This window comes from Pinus tabuliformis, chromosome 1_1, assembly GCF_031772625.1.
Source record: "Pinus tabuliformis cultivar Carrire ecotype Pingquan chromosome 1_1, CPIR1, whole genome shotgun sequence".
In the NCBI taxonomy this organism is placed as follows: Eukaryota; Viridiplantae; Streptophyta; class Pinopsida; order Pinales; family Pinaceae; genus Pinus; species Pinus tabuliformis.
This window is the reverse complement of record NC_142297.1, coordinates 847,120,959-847,130,209: the sequence shown is the minus strand read 5'-3', so window position 1 is coordinate 847,130,209 and position 9,251 is coordinate 847,120,959. Positions and strand designations below refer to the sequence as shown.

General features: G+C 30.4%; 1 protein-coding gene across 1 annotated transcript; it reads right to left on the bottom strand.

The window, feature by feature from the left end:
* Positions 1 to 757: 757 nt before the first annotated feature.
* On the bottom strand, positions 758 to 2,178 carry LOC149216916 (protein LATERAL BRANCHING OXIDOREDUCTASE 1-like). Its single transcript, XM_089390081.1, has 4 exons — positions 2,080 to 2,178; positions 1,746 to 1,993; positions 1,111 to 1,435; positions 758 to 1,018 (listed from the first exon to the last, which is right to left on the bottom strand). Exons 1-4 carry the CDS (start codon positions 2,161 to 2,163, stop codon positions 758 to 760), a joined length of 918 nt encoding a protein of 305 aa, XP_089246207.1. The 5' UTR covers positions 2,164 to 2,178.
* Between the last annotated feature and the right edge of the window lie 7,073 nt (positions 2,179 to 9,251).

The window sequence follows — 9,251 nt, the reverse complement described above, 5'->3', positions numbered from 1 at the left end:
AATTTTTGTTTGAGATATGTTTACATATGGAAAGATTCTTAATATGTCATACTTCGTTAGAGGTATGTTCTTCCATGTCAAAGTATTTTGGTTTGATGTTAAGTATATGTATTCAATCTCATCCTTTTTTGCTATTAATAAAAAAAAAAATTGTCTCCACCTTTAAAAAAGCATTTCTCATAAAAACTATAACAATATGTAATAGCTATGTTTAATATTTTCCGTAAGCTTTCCTTCACTCATACATTGCAGTTTATTTGACATTAGAATGGTAAAAAAAAGTTTTAAAATTTCCCCATATATATTTCAATAAACTAATTTGATTATAATAAACTAATTTCATTATAAAATTCATGAAGATCATATTTTTATTTACCAATATTAATGTTAAACTAATTAGAATACAAAATACTATTAATCCGCTAACTTCATTAATTTTCTTTATTCCTTATTTCTCCAGGGTCTTTATTGGACCGAATTTATTTTCAAGTTTTGCCATGATAACAATAAGATATAATATTGAAATCTCAATATTACACCAACCGGTAAGAAGACTCGTTCTTCCCAATCTCGAAATTTTCATGAATAAAATTGTAATATCAGAAGCAATGATAAAATATTCAAAGATAACAAAACATTTTAGTGGTCGATGGACCCGTCATCAAGTACGATGAATAGGGACTTCAAAGTTCCCAAATACAACCCCCCGTGGACATGGAAAACTACTGAAAAAAAAACCTAAACAGCTCTTCTTTGATTATCCGTGTGAGCTTTTGATGCCGGCAAACTCATATAATGAGTGCTTCCCCTCCACTCCGCGAGAGCAATACCATTTCATGTAATCTTCATGAATAAAATTTCTGAACAAGCGTGGATGAGTTTCATCAATCAGTTCTTGCGCTGGACCGATCTCTGCTTCGAATGCAGGAGCATAAAACGCTCCAATAGACATCCTAGACCTGTGACGGTCTGTCATTGCTCGATGCTCTATGCTCTTGTATCTTCCATTACTCATTACCTAGAAAACCAGCCACATAGTATTTCAGTGAAACGTTTATTAAACGAAGTTAGGATAACAGGCCGATCAATCTGTAAGGATCATAAGTTTACCTCTATCAAGTTTCCAACGTTGATGACCAGAGCATGAGGAATTGGTTGCACAGGTATCCATTGGTCATCCTTGCGAACATTTAATCCTACTACATCATCATCCTGCAACAAGAGTGTAATGGCAGTCATGTCTGCATGTGGGCTCAGCCCAAAAACATGGTCTGGAGTGGGGCACTGAGGATAGTAATTCATTCTCATTCTTTGGTATGGCTTTCCAAACTTCTTCTCAAAGAAATTGAGCTTCAACTGTAATGTCTCCGCAATTAAACTCAACAGCTTCCCAGCAAGCCTTTTAATTTCAGTATTGTATGAATCCGCAATTTCCCTGCCAAAAAAACCCACAATACCATCAGTACACTGAACCTAGCTTACATTTTCAAAAATTCTTCTTGTTCGGTATTTTTATTTTATTTGATCGTCATTGTTTTTTAGGTAACTTATATAATTACCTCCACGCAAGTTAATTTTCTTTTCAATATTTTTTAGATTTTTAATTGTAAAATAAGAATCTACACGCAGTAATAATAGATAATCTACAGATGTATTAGAAATTGTATGAAAGAAAAAACCATTGGTATTATAGAATTTAAGAAAAAATCAAAGGTATTATAAAATTTATTATGTTTGAAGTTGACCTGAAATCAGGAGGTTGAAGTGGCCACACATTCAAATCTCTATTGTCGGAAGGAAACATTAGCAACCCCAATAAGTCACCCCAATCTAGTTTTTGATCTTCAGACACAACAAATCTTTGGCCATAGCCTTCAAGGGATCCTGCCTTCACTGCATACTTCTGTTTTTCCTCCAGAGGTAGCTGGAAAAACTCCTTTCCAACTCTCTTAACACCATCTATTAAGGAGTTTGGTATACCGTGATTCACAACCTATAAAACGCCCACCACAATATGTTTAGTTGTTTGTTCCAAAACAGATCATGAGACCAAGAAATAAGGGATTGACAAAATGATACCTGGAAGAAGCCCCAGTCTTCACAAGCCTTGGCAAGCTTCTTAATCTCTCTTTCTCTCTGCTGTCCTTCTGAAAGCTTGGCCATGTCAATGATGGGGACGTCCACCTGATGATCAGACAATGAAGTTGGTGTTGGTTGTTCATCGTCTCTTCTAATATATCTCTCTGGCATTGTCTCCTGTCTTTTCACTAGTTCGTGAACGCTCTCGACTGTAAGAAAACACTTGCCACATTTGGGAAGGCTCCTGTCCTGAATCTCATAAACTGAAGCCATTCTTCCAAACATTCAAATGACAAATAAATTCAAACCTATTTGATGAAACGATAACGCAGCTTGCTGCAGTCAACATTGATTGAATGATGAACCTACAACATTTTGAATATATTTATAATGTGGTAGGAACTCAATCGGAGATGAACTCGTCCATAACCTGGAATTTGCGACGAAGCAATACAGTTGATCACAATCCATAACCTGGAATTTGCGATGAAGCACAACAGTTGATCACAATCTTATTTTACGTGTTAAAATTGGCTAATTTATCGCAATCTGTGCGCCTCGTGATCTGACAATATACATAAGACAAACAAAAGGGTGCTGCAGTACATTGGTCGCCGTGAGGGATGGACCGTTTCTTAAGACATGTTTGGAACCGTTCAAAACGTATTTTTGACGGTTAATATTTTGCTGAAAACGTCATTAATACCCGTTCAAAAATGCAGAAGCGAAGGTACTAAACTAAGTTGCCAGGCGCTTGTTCTCCTCGATATGGCCACTTGTCCGGCCTCCAGCAAGCCATCCTGTCTCTAGGAACGTTGGTATGTTTTTGTCATAGTACTGTTGTAAGTGATAATTCTTATGTGTGGATAATTTTACATCCACCCCATGCTTCAAATTCAGTTCACAATAATGAAATTTTGAAATCCTGGGAAAGGCATCCAGGAAAACCTAAAGTAAATCCGGCGTTTGCTTTTATCTCTGATTCTGCACATTATTTTGTTAGCCAAATCGCAGAACGGACTTTTGGTGGATGTTTGGTTGCAGATTCTCTGCCATTTTTGAGGGTGTAAACTCCGAGTGGAACCAAATAAATGATTCGCTGCCGTCGGTTAATTTAGTGGATCACTTGCAAATTTAAAGCCATTATATTGGTCTGTTTTGTGGAGGCAGACAGAAGTAACCACCCTCTGGATTCATCTTGAACTTTATGGGAAGTGAATTCCAAGAGGCAATGCACTACCAACAATAGCATCAGTGACGGGTTTGAAGAAATCTTTTCTCTGCTGAAATGAATGGGGGCTTCAAAGGAGCACTGCTTCAGGAGACCCGGGGATAATTTTCAAGAGGTCATTGCAAAATGCATTGAGGTTCAGGGGAGGAAGGAGAGTGGTGCCAAAATAGAGTGGTCAAACTTTTTCAAGTAGTGGGAATAGTACCCGTTACATCCATTGGAAGGCCAACGACAAAAACTCGAGGGAAAAAAGTAGGAGTAACTCTGACGAGATAAAGGAGGCTATGGTCGGAGTTAACATCGCTGTGATTAATTACCATAAGTTTTGGTGGCTTAAAAGAAATATCGTGCCTAAACCGGAAGACTCACACATATTAATTATATATATTTATATATATATATTCGCCAGATAAATACAACTTTACAGTGGCCCATGTAAACAATTAACCTGATCAATTCATTGAAAATAAAAATTAATGGGGTGTTATTTTTTTAATTTTTTTTTTTAAATGGTGTATCTTGGGTAGATGAATGTGATTTATTTTAACATTGTTATTTGTCAGTAGTAATGAATAATTGATTGTGTGGAGATGTATTTAAAGTAAGATTTTCATGTTTGTATTATTATGGAAAATTGAGAGCATAACTTCAATGTTTAATACATTTAAACTAAAATATTTATATAAATAATGATGAAAATTTGTGTTTTTTAATTGGTATTATAAGGTTTATTTGTTTTAATTTGAAAATTTTAATATTTATATTAAAAAAATATGATTTTAATTGAATTTAATATAAGAGAAATTATTTTCTTTTAAATTGTAGATAAAAAAAGGTGCATTCTAATTTATATACAAAAAATATTTTTCACCATGTCATATAATTTCAAGCAAGATTATGATTTTTTGTTATTTAAAATAAATTTTGAATGAATAAGTAGACTTAGCACTCTAAAAATTAAAAATCCCTGCCATATTTTGATTAAAATTAACCCAAAAAACCATAAAAAAAGGCATTTCATGAATAACAAATAATTTAATTAGTAATCATAATCATCGTATCATATTTAGATATACTTCACTAAATTAAATAAATCAATAAAAAACACACATCAATAATGAAACATGATTTTTTTTTAATATTGTATTTGAGTAATGATTTTTTCATTTAATAAATTTGTTGTGATGTAAATACTATTTTTTTGTTACAATGATATTTTAAGATAATGAGGATTTCCTTCTTTTCTAAAATATTTGTGAGCAAACTACTCTCCAATATTATAGGGATGTTGTAATTTCTTTTATAACATTTGACTCAGTGAAAATAAAATTAGAAAAATAAATAAATAAATAAATAAGACCAAAGTTAATTATTATTATGATAATGATAATTATAGTTAATAATTAAGCTAACTTAGATCCAATTTAAATGTGGATCTACCAAGTGGCCAGAAAGATCCAATCTTAAAAATCTCTTATTAAAATATTTGAAAGGAAGATTATTCAATTATAAAAACAATAATTACTTGTTATTTGGATATATTTATTTTTAAAGTAAATATTTATTTTAATCCCAAACCTATTGAACATAGATAAGGATTAAAAATATAAAGAATCCAAAGCATAAATATGTTTATGAAAAAACAAAATTGAACTCCAACATGATATATTTTTATCTAGTATAATTGAGGTCAAAGTATTGCATTTGTAAGTCAAATTAATCGTAAAAGAATAAAGTTATATAATATTGAATGCCCCACTGCACTACATATTGGAGAATGAGATGTTTTTTATATTTTTTATCTATTTGCATTTCATATACCTAGGTGTCCCACATCTTACCAACATTTTTAAAAATGCAATAAAAGATGTGACACATTTAGATTGGAGCATTTTTCTACTATGGCATAGCATCTTTCCTTTTATGTTTCTCAAGATGCATTTAAATATGCGGAGATTCTTTTGCACATATATCCAATCTCCATCTCTATTTGGATTTAATCAATAGCTTCCATGCAACTTTGACCCATTTCTTTTCTTACATTATCATTGGAGCAATGAAATTTGGAAACTTGTAAGTTGTGACATCACTTTGAAACAACTAATTATTTGTTGTAAAATGAATTTCTCTTATTAGATGGATATGAAAACTGGACGTTGGTGGTATGTTCTTGTGCCCTTTTAGGGTGTCATATATTTATGTTTCTTATCAAATCTTATATTAGATAATGTAAAAAATTATCTCTTAATTTGCATGGAACTTAGTCTTATTGGGAATCGAAACTTGGTATATTATAAATTGTTGTTATTAAATGACACTTGAAATATATGCAATGGATAACCATCAAGTACTCTACCTAGGATTGATTATATACTTTCAATAAGAAAAATAAACATGTTTCAAATGTTCAATATTTTTTTTTGTTGAAATCTCCACAATTGTAGTTGTCAAAGTATTATAATTTAAATATATTCAATTTTTAGTTGATATGTCTGGGTATAGTCTTTGAATAATACATCAAGGTGAAAATAATTTTGTCTAAAAAATAAACCAACTAGTTAGTTAGAGTGAGTTTTTTATGATTTTATTTAATGTTACTTTAATACACAATGGTTTTTTGTTTATATATATCGATTTTACTACACTTTGATGATAAATAGAATGAAGGATTTGATGAGAGCATGTTTTTACCACATTTAGTATTATAAGTGTTTGTTCTCTAAGAATGTAATAGTGGAAGAAATCATAACATAATCCTATAACATGATGTTAAGAGATCTATAATGTCATTGTAATTTTTATCTATTAATTTTTAAAAGGTTCAAATATTATACATTCATTGTTGTTAACATTAGTGTATATCTCATTATGCAAAACAATGCTAAATAATAACATAAACCATATTAATTAATCTACTTTTGAGTTATTGATAACATTCAATAGTCTTACTATGTTGGTCATCTTATATGTCCTATAAGATATCCTTAGTCATATCTCATATATAAAAACTCTATGGTATGTCTAGGGCAAGGACAATTGATTTCAAATTCCAAAGACTTTATTGTGAAGGTTCCGTGCAATTTCAAAACAAGTTTCGAGATTTAATAAGTCATTTGTGTGTTTTGGTCATTTGGTTTTTTTCCTTATGATAAATATGTGAAAATTTAACATAATTATGTTATTGAAAAGTAATTTTATAATCAAACATTTATTGGTGAAAAGTTAATTTATTGTAAGAATATTACTCTTGATTCGAGATTTAATAAGTCATTTGTGTGTTTTGGTCATTTGGTTTTTTTCCTTATGATAAATATGCAAAAATTTAATATAATTATGCTATTGAAAAGTAATTTTATAATAAAATATTTATTGGTGAAGGGTTAATTTATTGTAAGAACACTACTCTTGAAGGGCAGAATTTTAAACATACATTTTTGAGGGGGAATATAAAAACCCAAAACGTCAAAAAAAATTATATGATGGGTAAAAAGAAATCCAAATTCCAACCCTAGTTGCCGTGACTAAATTTGAAAATCGGAAAAAACCACCAAAGAGAAGAAGGCCATGACCAACAATGACGTGGGTAACTCTTGAACGTGAAACTTTCCATTTATGCTGTTCGTGGTGTTCGAGATAAAGAGGTTTCATGGAGGACCGATGGCAGAGGATGATTGAGTGTTCGGAAAACGTAATGTTCACACCGAGGACAATACGAGGGAATCTGAACTTTGGAGGATGACTTGTAATGTTTTTATTTTACTAATTTATAAAGTGTAATTGCTATAAACATTATAATATCAACAACGATATAAATAAACTCTTGTACTATGTGTTTGAAAAGATTGACCAGACAATTTGCATGCGACGGGGAATTAGACAACTTTGTTAATGAATATGTACCACTACAACCTCTCTTCATTACCCTCCATTCTATATATCATTTTAGTATTCTATTCTCAGCTTTAGGTCATAGTTTAGATCAGCAAAGTAGGGAGCTTTAGTGTAATGATGGAAGTTAGTGATATCAGTAATTCACCCCAAATCGAATGTGTATCTTTATCTCTATTCTTAAATCCGGTGAGTTATTTGAGCCATTCCTTTTCTATATTATGATTTATTATTTCCATTCTACATCATTGTAATAATCTTATTCTATGTCTTCTTTTTGGTTCTAGGTTTTATAGGTTGTTATGACTCTATGGTCCTGTAACAATGGGAATGTTCAATGTGTAAAATCAAAGTGGAGCTGGTAGACCACGATGTAACAAGCTCTTATTTTTCCTTTCCACCAACAATGAAATATCACTTTCTAGATTTGAGTGATGAAGTTAAAAGGGAGAGAGCTTATCACTCTAAAAAGAAATCAACTCCGTGGTCATAAATTCCATTATGAACCCAAAAATTAATTGTTGGGATACCAAGTTTTAGTGTGCATTGGAGCTTTACTACACATGGGCTTCATTGGGGGAGCACTACCATACCACATGAGTTCATATTGGAGGATATATATTGAGGAAAAAATGACATAATATATTGAGTATATAATAGGGGGTATATTGGTTTTATATTGTTAGCTATAAAAAACGAAGATCAAAGTTATTGAAATTTTTTAAAAAGTGTACACAATGTTTGTTACTTGGATACTTTTGTGGTTGAGATTTGAAGAGTGAAATTTCGGAATTGAATCCACATGTGTCATTTTTAAGGTCTATGTTTCGAATCACCAACTCGACTCATCATCAAGAGAGTCATGCAAATAGAAGAAGAGAAAAATGATGAGGGTATAAATAAGATAAGGAAGGGAAGAGAGATACAAATGAGAGTCTACCTTATAATAAATAAGGAATAGAAACAAAAAATCAAAGGATAATAAATAATAGTTAAAAACATTGGGAAAGTAGGAGTTTTTTTTATATTTGGAAGGTGTATTAGGTTCTTATTGGTAGACGGTTAAATAATGTGAGTTTTAGAAGTATTTTCTAATATGTAGTCAAAATAAGGGTACTGTTTAGTATGTCACGAATGCACATGTTATGTCAGAGATTCATTAAGTGAATCCCTGTGCCCTACTAAGATGCTAAAAAAATTTGTAGCTCGTATCCTCCTTTCCTAAGATATAGATTAGTTAGAACTTAAAACTTTTTTGACAAACTAAGAAAACAATGTTGTGAGATGGTTACATTCTACACCTAGTTAACTAAACATGGTGGTGTCTTTGTCTACAAAAGAATTAGATCCTTTAAAGACAACCCATTGATGTCTCAACAACCCCTTATACTTATTCAACCTTACTCTATTTCCTTTTTAAAGACACATGGCTTCTTCTATTATGAATGTTTTGTTGTTTTGTTTTTAGTCATTAGTGGTTTAAAACATACTATTAATAATTCTCAATTTTAGAAATTTTTTCTTTTCCTTTTTATTTTATATAAATATTGTTTAAAATGAATGTTAAAAATTATATTTTTAAATAACCTTATCTTATTTTATTTTATATATATAAAAACTAAAATATTATTTTTTATGGTTGTTATTAAACTAAAAAATTTAAACTATTACAATGAAATAAGTTAATGCACATATTGTAATATGTTAATATACATGTATTAAATAGCGGATGAGATAGTATTGAGTATGTAATATTAAGAAGATAAAATGTATAAGTAATAGTAGAGCAAGTAATTTTTAAGATTATATATATATAGATAGATAGATAGATAGATAGATATATAACAAAATTAAAATATTATTTTTTATGGTTGTTATTAAACTTAAAAATTTAAACTATTACAATGAAATAAGTTAATGCACATATTGTAATAAGTTAATGTACATGTATTAAATAGTGGATGAGATATTATTGAGTATGTAATATTAAGAAATATGTATAAGTAATCTAGTATAACAGGTTGTGTTTTACATGTAGATTAATTAATATTCA